Below are 16,122 nucleotides of genomic sequence, written 5' to 3' on the forward strand. Positions count from 1 at the left end.
CTTTTGTAAATAATGCTACAATGAACATAGGGATGCATATATTCTTTCAAATTTCTTAGGATATATTCCCAGAAGTGGGATCACTGGGTCAAAGGTAATTTCCATTTTTAATTTTTTGAGGAAACTCCATACTGTTTTCTACAGTGGCTGCACCAGTCTGCATTCCCACCAGCAGTGCACGAGGGTTCCCTTTTCTCCAGATCCTTGCCAGTACTTGTTGTTTGTTGATTTACTGATGATAGCCATTCTGGCAGATGTAAAATGATTTTAATTTGCATATCTCTGATGATTAGGTTTTTGTTTTTTCTTTCTTTTTTTTATCTGCAAAATGAGATCCAGAGTGACTACTCTATTAATTTCATTGTACGGTGAAGCTAAAAGGAAATAATATATAAAAACACTATAACAATTAAGGTTAAAATAGAGATTATTTTGCTTGAGGTTTATAGCCATTTATCTCCACTGTGTAAATAAGAAAAATAGAGCTCAGAGAGGCAGAGTAAATGCTCAAGGGCCCAAAGCTAATAAGAGTTGGTGCTACAATCATAAACCTGGATCTAGCCTCATATTCCAATTGTCAAGTTCTTTGAGGTTTGCTGATAGTACCTAGATTTAAGATTGTACCAGCAACCAAACTGGTGTTTATGAATAAGGCCTTGAAATAGCTTCCATCCAAGATATGCTCCCATCCTTGTAGAATTTTATAAACTTTAGCAGCGTCCTTCAAGTGTCTCCATATTTCAAGTTGTTGTCTCTTATGGCTTTCTTTGCACTTAATGCAAACTCTATTTAGCACCTATTGAACTGTAAAGTTTACATTTGTGTTCCTGAGATCTACCCATTAGCTCACACACACTCTGAAAGAGAAAGGAAGAGAAAGAAGGAAAAGGAGGGCTAAGAGGAGGAGGGAGAAGGAGAATGGATGAAAGGATTCATTGGCCCAACAACAGACTGATGTATGAGCAGCTGCTATGCCAGGTATTTTCACTAATTCAAGTAATCAATTTTGGGTTGGATTCCTTCTCAAAGGCAGAGGCATTTTCTAATTTTGAGTTATCTTAGAAAACAGAGAAATATATTATGCTGGTGTTTTTAAATTAATGGGGCTTTGTACTATTTGGCATTGCAATTTTCGAACTTTTTCCCTTTCCTTGCTTACTGAAGTTGCCCAGTTGTTTTCTTTTAATAGAGCTCCATTCTTTTTCCTTAGACTGAAATGAAGCACGCTTTCATCAAGTCATTTGATCTACTAGTTAATTTTGGCAAACAAAGACCTGTGAAGCAAGTAACACTATTCTGATCACTTCATACTGGATTGAAACGAGATGGGTGATTAGCACTCTACATCTCCAATCTAGTGAGTTACCTTAACTGCTAAATCTTTTCAGTCAACTTTTTTCATTCCTTAAAAAGCAAAAAGCAAACAAACAAAACTTGCCCATTGCTCATCAATATAGGGAACAAAGTAAATTATAGCAATCTACAGTAACAAACATTATAACAACCGTCAACTGTGGAAACTACTGAATCTAAGCCCAGAAACACATTTTCCCAAAACTAGAAGAGAGACACCTTGTGCTATGAACTCAAGATTAAAAATTCAAGTTTTTGGCTTTGGAGAGAGAATTTCAAGGCTTTCCAAAGAAAATGTCCTATTCTTATATAATCCTTCTTCTGTATTAAGGGACCACCCTGAAGAATATCCAATGGTTTGAGAAGGTACAAAAAAACCCCACAAAAAAACAAAACAAAACAGACACCTTGAAGTGTTTACACAAAGAAATGCATGTATGGGAAGGCCTGGCATTGTTTTTTAAAGTATGTGTACTTATGATATGACAACACTGGTATGCTCCTTCAAATCCTGTCGGATCCTCCTTAGTTCTTTGCTAGAGCAGTTCTAAACTATCCTCTATACTTAAAGCACAAGTCACTTGTGCTTCCTGTAGATAAGTCAAACATCATACACCTACCAAAAAGGAGCAAATGTTTCTTAAGAAGGTTCCAAGTGCACTACAAAAGTAGCTTTTCTTTTTGCTTCGTTACAGGAAGCCTTACTTCAATGTGCATTCCTAAACAAGGTAAAAGAGGTGCTGTGTGTGCATGTTTATTTACACAGACAATGTTTGCCCTGGCTAGTAACCCACATTACTAAACAACTTTCCCTGAAACCAACATTTAAAGAGAGCTATGTGAATTATGTTAAGGAAAAAGCAAGGTTTTATACAACTTTCTAAAAAAAAGTGAAAACTGGTCATTTAAAAGTAAAATTTCTTATTTAATTTGAGAAAAAAAACCCTGGCTATTTTCAAACTGTAAAAAATATAAAAAAGAATTAACCTTAAGATTTAGAAATCCATAATTGATTATTAGAAGCTTCAAATTTGCTAATTAAAAATCTAGTTTCAAATTGTGAAACTGACAAAATTTTGGCCACTTGGGAAAATTTTTTTTCCCTATTAACTTTCCCAAGAATAAAAGCTATTATATACTGTCCAGAGAAGACATTACAGTAAAGGTTACTTCCTGTTACAGTCAATAATAGCAATAAAACCGAATTACATATTTCAGGTAATATTATCTTAAACAACCGAGTTCAATCCAATCCAAGGACTTTACGGTAACATGGAGTTTGTTACAATGAAACTTGGCCTGTACCTATAATTCTTAACTGAAAATGGTATCTAATGGTTTTGAGTTAATAAGGTAAGTAACACATAGGACTCATGTAAGACAAAGAGCATCCTTTTATAGCCAGGCATTTAAACTGGTTCAGTCATTTTAAATTGATAGCTTACATTCTCTCAAACCAGACAGGAGCTCATTTGTCACTTACAGTATTAACTGTAGCTATAGAGTAAACGTGTGTAAATCTACTGGGAAAACACATATGTAAGGTAATACAGATGGCACTATTGCTTGGTCTCACTAGAGTTATTCTGAACACGACAGGAACAAATTGATACTTACCTTCGTGAAGAACGTTCATGTCTTTACTGGATTCTTTCAATACCACATGTAATGTTGGGTACTCAATGATCACTTTGTTCCTCAAATTGTCAAGGAGACTCTTGTGAGGATCCAGTTCATAATATCTTATAATAAAAAAGCAAAACAAGAAAATGCTCTTAATATTAAAAACTACTCATAAATAAAATTTATCAGAGTCCCTTACATTAAAAAAATTTTAAAGTGATAACATTAATCCAGTAGCTATTTCCTTAATAAAAGGCTAATATGCTAATCAACCAAACAGCAGAACGATGGGTTGCTATGATGCGCACTGACCACCAGGGGGCAGATGCTCAATGCAGGAGCTGCCCCCTGATGGTCAGTGCGCTCCCACAGGGGGTGCGCCACTCAGCCAGAAGCCCTGAGCAAGGCTCATGGCTGGCAAGCGCAGCGGTGGTGGCAGGAGCCTCTCCCGCCTCCACGACAGTCGGACATCCCCTGAGGGCTCCAGACTGTGAGAGGGAGCCGGTTGGGCTGAGGGACGCCCCCCAAGTGCATGAATTTCATGCACCGGGCCTCTAGTTTCCTTATAATATAGTAAATTTAATATTAAAAAAAAGGTAAAGGAGCTATTATTATGAAGGTTCTAAAGCTAAATCAAAAGCATATCAAATAAACAGACATTAGGAAAGCTCTAGGATAAGTCATTAATTTTTATATCAAGTAAGGAATAAAGACTAACTTTAACATAATATCTACATTTTATGTATCATAAAATTATCTTGGATAAATGGTATCTAATGACTATCTAAAAATCCTCAAAAAAACTTAGTTTGAGCCTTAAAAGAAAAATAAACACCATTCCATGATAATTTCTAGTAATGTATGTCCATAAAATAACTGGCTACAAAATACTTTTGTAAAGTGGATTAGAAAACTGTGGTACATCTACACAATGGAATTCTACGCCGCCATAAAAAAAGAAGGAATTCTTACCACTTGCAAAAGCATAAATGGAACTAGAGAGCATTATGCTAAGCGAAATAAGCCAGTCAGGGAAAGATAAATATCACATGATCTCACTCATTTATGGAATATAATGAACAGCATAAACTGATGAACATAAATAGAACCAGAGACATAGAAGCATCGAACAGACTGTACAACCTATGAGGGAAGATGGGGGGTGAGGGGGGTAAGAGATCAACCAAAGGACTTGTATGCATGCATATGAGCAAAACCAATGGACACAGACAGTGGGGTGGGGGTGGGGGGGTGGGGGGGTGAGGGCTTGTGCTTGGAGGAGGGGGTGGAGGGGGAGAGGTCAATGGGGAAAAAAGGAGACTCGTAATATTTTAAACAATAAAGAATTTTTTTTTTAAAAAAAGTTAATTCCAATGATAGCTTCTAAAAATTTATATTGCCATACAATTAAATACGACCTTCCTTTATTTAAAAAATTTAAAAAACCAGATTTAGGTTTCTGAATGAGGCAAAAACACAAAATCTAAGAAATATGGAGTTTATTAGCCATGGTGTATATATGACATAGCTGTCAAATGTATCACAGGTTCTTAGATGCTCATATCCTTAAGATATGAAATCCTCATGCCATTACTTAAAAAAATGTGAGTTGATTAAAGATGCATTCCCCTAACATGCTCCCTTGCCTGCTTTCTGGAATAGGATCGAAAGGGGTGGAATTTCAGCTGGCTTACTGGGACTTAGTTGCATATAGGAATGTGCTGGCATGTGAATATCGTGTCATGTCAAAGAGGAAAACAGTAGAGATCATATCCACCAACGCAGCACAGAAGTTCTCTAACTTTTCTTCTCTATCTCTACCAATGATAGATGATATTCACATACACAACACCCATCCCAAGGGATACCCAGCCCTGACAGCTCTAACTCCATCTTTTCCCCTCCTGCCCAAAAAAGCATAATGGAATACAAGTGATCAAGTGTGAAGTTATCACTGGGGTACACTTGAATCTGCTGTAGTTTTGTTTTAAGAGTAAATCCTTCACAAACCTTGCTATTTCTTAATTAGTAAAAAATTATTTACTCCATAACCTGCAGCTGACTGAGACATGTAGCACACTTACTAAGAACTCCTGGTATAGTGATTTCTTTTGTTCTAAGTTTTTCCCATGTCATAGTTATCAAATAAGGGAAAACAAAAGTACTTAACAAAATAGAATGCAAAGGCAAGCCCACTGTAAAAAAACTGATTTCTTTTTAAGAAGTAGGTGACAAGGGAGAGAATAAATGTGAAACCAAAACTTGACTTACGTTTGCCTGACCACAAAGCTCACCCCTGAGATTAAGTTCTTCATTTTAGAATCAGAATATTTTTTTTTGTTAAAACTCAAAATGCAAAATACTCAGTTTTCCTAAACCAGCCATCCTAGTGCCCATAGGCCACAGAACACATACATTCTTTTCCCTCTGTAATGTATTACAGATGTGCTTATGATACTTTAAAAGTGGTTCCAGCATTCAAGGATTAAATGTTTCACATCTTTTAAACATTATTTCCCTTTGAAATATGTAGCATTTTTTAAAAAAGTTAGCAGTAATTATACAAAAGAAAATGAGATTGAATTAGACATCAAAGCATAACATGAACTTATAAAATAAAATATAAAATGGATATAACTACATTTTTCTTAAGATAAAATAAGACTTGAATTCTCAAGTAGAAACTTTTCAAACAGTATCCTATAAACACTTGCAGTAACTTATCTTCTGTGCATTTTAACAAAATAATCAGGCTTCTATTCAAAGACATTTCCCAATAAGGGAATGTTTTCCACTTATTTCAATTTTTGGTAAATAATTTTCTGTGTATACCTTCTGTCTTAGGTATTTTATTTCTTTTTACAATATTAAATATTCAGTAAGTTCTGTAGATTTCCAAGGCTGGAGCAATTAAAAAAAAAAAAAAAAAAAAAAAAGGATTTCTTCAAAAGCCACATGGTAATCAGAGCCTAATTTTATTGCTGATACAGTATCAAATAGTTCCAAGCATAGGAACCTTTAGATACTTAAAAATTACCATGTAATAATCTACATATTATTTCAATCTTAAAGCTATAATGATTACACTTGCTCATTTGTTTTTTAAAACTTGGTGCCTATTTTATGTGCCAACCAGGCACTGCAGAAAGCATTTAGGATGCAAATATTTATAAGAATTTATAATGAATGATTTTTAAAGTATTTTATTCAAATGCAATGGAAATCTGGTATGTTGTGTGTTTTTTATTAGAACAAATGAATTTTATTCAATGTTAACTCTAAAATGTTGCTAACTTCTAATTATGGCAATATTGCTATTGACTGTCAGTAAGCTTGTAGGCCTCAGCTTTCCGGTCTGTTAATTAAAGAGGTCAGACTGTACTAGATAATCTTTCAGCTGAAATTCTGAGTTTCTTTGATTCTTCTGCTACTAGTGGTTACTCTTAGTCTACTAAAGCAATTTTCAATTGGTATGCTGCAAGAATCTTTAAAACAAGCAATACCTATTTAGTCAGGGGCATTACCACTTTTCCCTTATACCAGTGGTTCTCAACCTTGGCTGCACATTAGAATCACCTGGGAATCTTTTTAAAATGCTGATTTCTGGGCCTCATCCTCCGGAAATTCTGTTTCTTTGTTATGGGGTGGGGCCACAACATTTAGTAACAAAGAAACAGAATTTCCGGAGGATGAGGCCCAGAAATCAGGATTTTAAAAAGATTCCCAGGTGATTCTAATGTGCAGCCAAGGTTGAGAACCACTGCCTTATACTGTCAAATAAAAAAAATGACAGTATGGTGATTACCAGAGAGAAAAGGGGGTGGGGAGAGGTAGAAGAGCATAAAAGGGGGAAAAACGGTGATGGAAGGAAATGTGACTTCGGGTGGTGAACACACAATAAAATATGATGTATTGTAGAATTGTATCCCTGAAACTCATATAATTTTATGAACCAACTAGAGGCCCGGTGTACAAAATTTGTGCATGGGGGTGGGGTTGGGGGTCCCTCAGCCCTGCCTGCACCCTCTCCAATCCGGGACCCATCGGGGGATGTCTGACTGCTTCTCACAATCTGGGACCACTGGCTTCTAACTGCTCGCCTGCCTGCTTGGTCACCCCTAACCCCTCTGCCTGCCTGATCGTCCCTAACTGATCCCCTGCTGGCCTGATCACCCCTAACCGCCTCTGCCTCACCCCACACCCAGGACCTGGGCTTCCCTCCCTCTGGCCAGCCGCAGGCACCCAGGACCTGGGCCGGTTTGTCCCTCTCCCAGGCCGCAGGTGCAGGCACAGCCGCTGACCCCCAGGACTGTGGGGCGGGTGGCTTGTCCCTCTCCTGGGCCGCAGCCTGGCTGGTCCCCATTCCTCTCTCGAGAGCTCATTTGTGCCTGGCTGGTCCTCATTCCTCTCTCCCCAGTGTTGAGTGTCTGAGCCGTTACAGTGTGATGGCGTGAGAGCGTGATGACCATTTGCATATTAGCTCTTTATTATATAGGATGTCATATCAATAAATTCAATAAAAAAACAACAATAGTCAACACAACAACACCTGTCCAGGGTGAATGAATCAAAATTATGCCTACGTTTTATTGTCAGATCGGCAAAAAATAATGTATTTTTTGGCGTGCTGTAGAATTTTAGTAATTAGTTTATGTTACCATGCATGAGATGAAAAAGGTTGAAAATCATTGACTTATGCCATGAACACTGTTTTACATTCATATTTACTTAACAACACATCCTTAAAGAAACTTTAGCTTAGGACAAAGTCATTGAACTTCTTTAGTAACAAAGAATGCCACTTATTACATAAGCATTAAAATACATATTTGCCATTTTATGCATTTTACATTTTAAATGTAGTCTTGCAACCTTTAGTACAACCTTCAAACCATTATTATTATTTTTTTAAATAATCTTTACTGTTAAAAGTATTTCAGATGTCCTCCCTCCATTGACCCTCTCCTGCCCAATCCTGCCCCTTCCCCAGGCCTTCACTGCACTATTGTCTATGTCCATGACTTATGCATATATGATAAATTCTTTGGTCAATCTCTTCCCACCCCTCTCTACCCTTTTCCTCTGAGAATCCTCAGTCTGTTGCATGCTTCCTATCATGTTTACTTCCAAGAGAGTAAAAAGCACTTTGAATGTTTGTTTCCATTATCTTGAGGCAAATTGTACAGTGCAGCTTGGCACTGCCTAAAACATTTAGACTTTAGCTTCTTTGCCAGCCATTAAGTCAGTGAATCCTAAGAGACAGTTGTATCTTTTTTTAAATTTACAAAAACTCTGGTGTTCCCATTAGTAGAATGGCTCTGCTACCATAAGACAAACTACTTAGGTTTGGAAGAATTAAGATACCAACATTTGTCTTTTCTTTTACCCTTAGGGACGCTCTCAGACATTTCCTCTTGTTATTTCACTTGCTTTCCCTCACAGGCTTGCTGGCTGACCTTGCTCCAGGCAGCTTCACAGGGGCATTTGAAGGGCAGCATGGCTCAATAGGCTAAACAGGTGTTACAGTGACTGACATTATATAAATAAAAGTTGTCTCGATATTAAGGGTATGCTTTTAATCTTGGCACTGTTACTAACTTTCAAAGAAACTGGCCACGTTCCTGAAGTTCTTTCTCTGCACTTTATTAGCAAATTAGGGGGTTTTAAAAAACTTCTCATAACTCAAAAGGAGACAGAGAATTAAAAGAAAAAAATGAGTCACAAAGCCACTTTATTTTCCATCTGACCACCGACACTCCACCTCTTGTATTTCCTAAAATATATTGGATACTAGCAGTACCTAGGTTACAGATTATTTTACACTATAAAATAAGAACCCTGATGAGGTGAACACCAAGATCCCTCCAGTTCTAAAATTCTACAAGTTTTGGCTATGTATCTGCCAAAGGTAGCACTTAACCTATATTCTTCATAGTCAAATTTATTTCTCAATATAGGGTTCTGGGTTAAAAGTGCAACTAACTGATTCCAAATGTAAAAAGTTGAATCTTCAGCTATTTAAAAAACATAACCCTAATAAAAATCAGTTTATTGTTATTTGGTTTTAAAAGTATAGCTCATTCTGGCAGAAGGGAATTCAGTAAGGGACCATTTGATAACTAGAAGACATTAGAATCAACCTAGAGAATGTCCACGCACACGAAAGAAATATGGAGAGAGGGGTACTAAATATTTGTGTCATCTCAGAGAGGACATGTCCAGTGATGGAATCGGTTTTATGTGTGGGATTCTGTTTGAATCAGTTTTATAATAAGAATTATAAAATTAGTTCTAGGGGGAAAAGCTCAGCTAGTTGGCATAGCTGGGTGAGTATTCGCAGGACAGATGCAAGCACAACTTAAGTTTCAGTGGCTGTAAGCTTGAAAATTTAACATCATGTTGAGAGTTAAAATATATTTCCCAAATTTTTAGAGAAAACTTTCATTTTATATTTCACATAATTCCCTTAACCAGTAAATGAAATATATATTTGAAACGAGAGCATCACTAAGTAAACTGTAGATTTATAACCTGCTAAGAATTTGACCATCACATCCCTTTGGATCTGTCCTTCAGTAAATTTATCCACTCTACTTATGTTGCTTAATAATTTGTAATCAGATACACACACACACACACACACACACACACACACACACGTATACTAGAGGTCCAGTGCACAAAATTCTTGCACTCCGGGGGTCCCTCAGCCCGGCCTGCACCCTCTTGCAGTCCGGGGGGCCCTTGGACATCCTTAGCGCTGCTGTGGGAGCGGGAGAGGCTCCCGCCACTGCCACTGCGCTCACCAGCTGTTATTTCACTTGCTTTCCCAGCTCGGGGCTTCTGGCTGAGCAGTGCTCTCCCTGTGGGAGTGCACTGATCACCAAGGGGCAGCTCCTGCATTGAGCGTCTGCCCCCTGGAGGTCAGTGCGCTTCATAGTGACCAGTTGTTCTGCCGTTTGGTAGATTTGCATATTAGCCTATTATTATACAGGATACTCTTCAAATGGAATAATGACATGATTACTTGAAATTTCTGGGTGATTCAGATATTTCATTCTAGTCAAAGAATGTCAACCTCCTCCCCAACCAGACCTCTCACTGTAGTTTATTATAAATACCAAAATTATGAATTCTATGTGTATTCCTATATCCACTGTCTGCTCAGTCTTACAAACATCTAGCTTATTCCTGACTACCTTGTGTACACAGCAGGGGAGCAAAAATAGGTTTACAGTTGTTTGTATGGGAAATAATGCACTAATTAATAAATAATAATGCAAGAATAAACTGTTTCATGTACTCACAACTGTAAACCTAGTTTTCCCCACTTTGTATATACTTGCTTTCTAGAAAGCCTTCAACCTTTTCACCTCTAGTGAATACCTAATACTTTACCATTGTATTCCCAGCATTTAGAACAGTGTTTGACAAGTGGCAGATCTCAGTAAATATGTGTTGAGTGATGAATAAGCAAACACAGTTGAATAAAGTAACTCAGAAGATCTGCTTTATAGTAGTCCCAACTCTGCATCTCCATGAGTGATTCTGAGTAAGATACTTAACTTCTCAGAGTTTCAATGCCCTTACCTGGAAGACAAAAAAAAACTAGAGTAATTCTTGCCAACTCTAAAATAATATATTCTATGATGTAGTTGACTCATGAACTATTTGACTAACTTTTAAGCAAAAGCTTCTCTGAGGAACCTAATCATATTTTGAAAATGACACTTCCTAATACAGTGGGGCCTTGACTTACGAGTGTCCCGACTAACGAGTTTTTCGAGATACGAGCCGTCTCTCGGCAGATTTTTTGCTTTGAGTTGTGAGCTAAAATTCGGGTTACGAGCCAGCTTCAGATACCCCACCGCTAGTTGGCACAGTGAACGTCACAGTGAATGCCACAACATTAGCCCAGCATCACGTGTCTCACTTGTTCACTTTAAGATTTGACATACGAGTAATTTGAGTTATGAGCTCCGTCACGGGACGAATTAAACTCGTAAGTCAAGGCCCCACTGTAAAGATAAAAGATCTAAGAGGCTGTACAGATCAGAATTTTGTATGCAATTTAGCACCAAAGGAGACATATTATGTTAACAAGACTAAGGCTAATTAAATCCCTATGTTAATTAGGAGAGAATCTATGGAGGAAGAGGGATTCTAAGAACCAATAAATGAGGGGGGAGCTAGAGTTAGCAAATGAAGTGCCTAGATATTTAAGGCAGTGTGCAGCCTGTAAGAATGTTTGGAGGTGGATAAGGAACAAGAGAGAATGCTTACTGAGTTTCTACTTAGCTTTAGATTTCTATTAGGAAACTTGTCCCAATGAAAACGTGGTAGTTGTTTATTTGACTGTCATCCCCAACAAAGGATTTATTTCTATGAACTACCATTACCTAGCAGACTAGGTATACATGGTAGACCCAAATAAATATTTGAGGAATTAATTGATGAATGAATGCTAGGCACTGTGTTTATAGCATTTTCAAATGTATTAATTTTAATGAAGTACAGTGGGGCCTTGACTTACGAGTGTCCCGACTAACGAGTTTTTTGAGATACCAGCTGTCTCTCAGCCGATTTTTTGCATTGAGTTGATAGAATAATTTGAGTTAACGAGCTCCTTAACGAGCTTGGTCTCGGAACGAATTAAACTCGTAAGTCAAGGCCCCACTGTACAAAATATATCTCTACAAGATAGGGATCTGGCTCTAAGAAATTGACTTACCCAAAGAAACTAAATTACAGTTACAGTTACAAAGCCAGGATTTTTACTCAGGTCTGTTTGTCTATAAAGTTTATGCTTTTTCTTCTATTAATTAGTTTCATCATAAATCATAAACATAATTCCTGAAAAGTATGTCATTTCCCTGCCAGAGGTCCTAAATTACCTTTAAATTATAAAATCTTATTACCGACTAGAGACCCGGTGCATGAAAATTCATGCACTGGAGGGGAATCCCTCAGCCTGGCCTGCCCCCTCTCACAGTCTGGGAGCCCCAGGGGCAGGAGGTGACCCGGTGATCGGGGGAAGGTGACGCCCCCATCACACCTCTGCTGCTGCCACTGCCAGCAGCGCAAACCTCGGCCGACCCTGGTTACCTGAGCCTTAGACCAGCCAGGCAGCTGCCATCTGAGGCTTGCCTGCGCCTCAGGCGTTGGCTGGGCGGCTGCCATCCAAGGCTTGCCTGCGTCTGGGCCGGGCCTGGGAGGCTGGGGGGCTAAGGGGACTGGGGAACTCTGGAGGCAGGCGCGCGGGGAGGGCCCGGCTGTGCCGCGTGCCTGCCACCCCGGCAAGGCTGAGGGGACCGGGCACTGCCATCTTTGAGGGCGTGGCAGTCAATTAGCATATTCTCTCTTTATTAGATAGGATACTAGTTTGGCAAGTTACACTTTAGAAACATTTTCACCTATTACATTTACTCTTTACAAACTAGTTGATGAATAGTTATCTTTTCCATCATACTGATGAGGAAAACTGAGCACCCTTGAGGAGTTACAGCTCCATAAGGACCAAGTGATAAGATTGGAACCCAGGCCTTCTGGATTTAAAAGTAATTGAGCTGACAGTGAGGATAAGAAAAGACTGAATAAGGGGTATCTAGAACAAGTAAGAGCCTTATAAAGCCCTCTGTAAGGCGTTTTTTAAAATGTATAGCTGGTTACTATTTTATCACATTCCAAAGCTTTCATATCATGAATAGACTAGGATCTTTTACCAGTGCAGCTCTGAACTGCTGAGCTTTCTGAATGGAGGCACATGTCTGTACTAACCAACTCATGACTAGTGCCCCATGTCAAACATGTATGGTCCTTGTCTACATGGATACATTAAAGTCCCAAAACAAAGTGCAGCAAACTGCTAATTCAATTATTGTATTTTTAAATATGAAAACTAAAAGACACAGAAATGGATGTGGTGTGATGAGATCTAGACATCTGGAGCTTAAGATTTAATGAAATGTGTAAGTGAAGATAGCTGCAAACCAGGATTTGAGCTGGGGAGAAAGGTTGAAAATAGATCTAGATTTAGGAGTTATTTGTACAGAAATGACAGCTGACAATATCTTAAATAAACAAGCTCCTGAAACTTCATATTCTTCCAATATCCCACTTATGTCAAAAGAAATGCAAAAATAACATGACTGGGTAGCTGCCCCCTTGTGGTTAGTGCCTGTCTGAAGCACAGCTAATCCTATATAATAAAAGGCTAATATGCAAATCGACCAAACAGAGGAAAGACCAGTCACTATTACATGCACTGACCACCAGGGGGCAGACACTCAACGTAGGAGCTGCCCCCTGGTCGTCAGTGTGCTCCCACAGGGGGAGCACTGCTCAGCCAGAAGCCGGGCTCATGGCTGGTGAGCACAGTGGGGGTGGTGGGAGCCTCTCCTGCTTCTGTGGCAGTCAGATATCCCCCGAGGGCTCCTGGACTGTGAGAGGGTGCAGGCTGGGCTGAGGGACCCCCACCCCCACCCCAAGTGCATGAATCTCACGCACTGGGCCTCTAGTATTGAACATAAGAGTATGTATGTTGCAGAAGTGTAAAAAATTATTACTTTTTAAAAATAAGTAATACATAATATAGTCAACTGCCAGATATATAGAACTTTTTGTCTTAAACCTATTTCTTCCTTTTACTAAGGAAGTAATCTGTAAGATTAAAACAAAAATTTATATTCAGAGTCAATTCAATAAGATGTTGGCTTGAATGCTGTGCTTCATAATACATATTTACTGAGAATGATATGCTTGCTATGTGCCAAGCACCGGGCTCAGTAGCTGACAGGCATCATGTCACAGTAATTTTCATAACAAAGCAGTATCATTTCTATCTTGATCCAACTTTCAGTTAGGAAAACAGAAGGTTAGTAACTTTCCAAGGTCTATATCAAATTTATAACATTATTTTGACTTTACAGAAAATCTACTTTGATATAGGTTTTTGAATAAAAGCAAAAAGATTACTTCAAATGTCACATAATTTGGGTTAGGTTTGAGAGAAAGTGATTTAATAAATTTAATATTTGTAATGCTGAAACTTTTGCTCTACAAAGTCTACTCTTGAGTTTTTAAAAATAAGGCCTACTTTTTCCCAGCTTATATATTCTGAAGAAATATTACTATTTCTTACTGGAGTGATATAACCTCACTCTAAAGAAATCCTAATAATAATAAAGTATTAGTATGGAAAGGCCATTTTTTAAAATAATGTTTCTGAAAATGATGCTACTTCTACTTGAAACTCAACATACACTAATCCTGTCCAGAAAACAGGCCGATCTTTCAGATAAACAGGTCCATGCCAGAAACCTCCATCTCCTAGGCTACATGTCTGTTTTCTTAGCCTATTCATTCTTGTATAAACTCCAATTTTTATTTACATGTGTGGAAAATTAAATATGCTTAATTAATGGCTTCTGAGTAAATTTGAAAAAAAAATCATCCCACTAAAGCTTAAACCACATCCTTATCAAAACTAGGATTTTATATAAATATCAAAGCAGCAAAGTAAACATAAAGGATAGAAAATGTATCTAAGCTTCTTTATGAAAATAAACTATTCCATTAATAAGTAAAATTATAACAGAGGCCTAAAATTTAGTAGATTTGGAAAATTACAACTGCATGGGCAGTAGGAAAGCGGGGGGTATTCTAAGCTCATCAGTCAGTAATAACTTCAGTGAGCAGCAGAACAATGGCCGCCTCTGATAGTGCCCTGCATTCCTGATGTAGGCTTTTCTGCTTCAAACCATTTATTTACATTCTGAGAATAGACAGCCTGTAAGAAATGATGTGGCAAGAGAGCAAGTGTGGCCTTGCTAACACAAGCACCTTATGTAAATTCTCCTCCACTGGAGCGTCTGCCCCTGGTGGTCAGCGTGCATCATAGCGACCGATCATTCTGCCGGTCATTCTGCTGTTCGGTCAATTTGCATATTAGGGTTTTATTACATAGGATTATATCTGGAGAATACTATGGTTTTAAAAATAGTTACTTAAAAAATAAAATATTTCTAAGTGTACTCCCATAATACCTAATTTCATTATTCATGACTAGAGGCCCGGTGCATGACATTCATGCACTGGGGAGAGGGGATGGGGAAGGGGGGGCGGTTCCTCAGCCAGGGCTATGCCCTCTTGCAGTCCGGTACCCCTCAGGGGATGTCTGCCTGCCGGCTTAGGGGAGCAGGCCTTAGCACTGCCATGGAGGCAGGAGAGGCTCCCGCCACCACCGCTGGGCTAGCCAGCTGTGAGCCTGGCTTCTGGCTGAGAGGCATTCCCCCTGTTGAGTGTCTACCCCCTGGTGATCAGTGCGTCATAGCGACCGGTCATTCCACCATTTGGTTAATTTGCATATTAGGGTTTTATTATATAGGATTAGAAAATACTTATAATACTGGGAAGTTTTGTAGAAATTAGGATAACTATATCTTGAAGCGGACTTAACTGGAAATGCAGGTCCACCTTAGGACAAAAGCTACCTCAATAGGAGTTTCTGACATTATTACTGCCTTAAAGTGATGCCATTACTACTCCAAATTAAATAAGGTGGGCCCTTGCTGGTTTGGCTCAGTGGACACAGTGTGGACCTGCGGACTGAAGGGTCCCGAGTTTGATTCCGGCCAAGGGCACGGACCTCAGTTGCAGGCTCCTCCCCGTCTCGTGTGGTCAGGCGTGTGTAGGAGGCAACCAATCAATGTGTTTCTCTCACATCAATAGTTCTCTCTGTCTTTCCCTCTCTCTAAAAATCAATGGAAAAATATCCTTGGGTGAGGATAAAAAAAAAAAAAAAAGGTGGAATTTTTAAATCCCATGTTTTTGGACCTAGGTTGTAACTTTCTGCTGCCTCTTCTTTGGTGGTATTTTCATATGACACAATGAGTTCAAGTAAACAACTCAAATGGGGAAATCTGAAGAAAAGTTTTCTACATAGATAAGGTAAAGTCAAAGTACTTCTCAGGTTTTCCTTAAAGTTAACACCACCCACCTTTTACTTTATTAACCTATTATTTCTTCTCTTTTGGGGATAAAGATTAACCCAAAGCCCAACTTTGGTCCTCCCTGGGTTCCTAAAGAAGGAAGATTATAAAGTAAAAGAAAATAAAAGACTTAAGGAAAATGAAGCAGAGAAGTTGA

At 38.6% G+C, this 16,122-nt stretch overlaps 1 protein-coding gene across 1 annotated transcript in view; it reads right to left on the reverse strand.

The window, feature by feature from the left end:
• The window catches only part of ZNHIT6 (zinc finger HIT-type containing 6), a 56,794-nt gene that overhangs the window by 3,463 nt on the left and 37,209 nt on the right, over positions 1-16,122 (reverse strand). Inside the window, exon 9 of the mRNA XM_070405504.1 lies at positions 2,971-3,095. Coding sequence (XP_070261605.1) covers positions 2,971-3,095 — 125 coding nt within the window. The remainder of the gene's footprint in view (positions 1-2,970; positions 3,096-16,122) is intronic.

This window comes from Myotis yumanensis, unplaced genomic scaffold (genome assembly GCF_028538775.1).
Source record: "Myotis yumanensis isolate MYYU_CA2020_CCGP unplaced genomic scaffold, mMyoYum1.0.hap1 SCAF_2, whole genome shotgun sequence".
Classification (NCBI taxonomy): Eukaryota; Metazoa; Chordata; class Mammalia; order Chiroptera; family Vespertilionidae; genus Myotis; species Myotis yumanensis.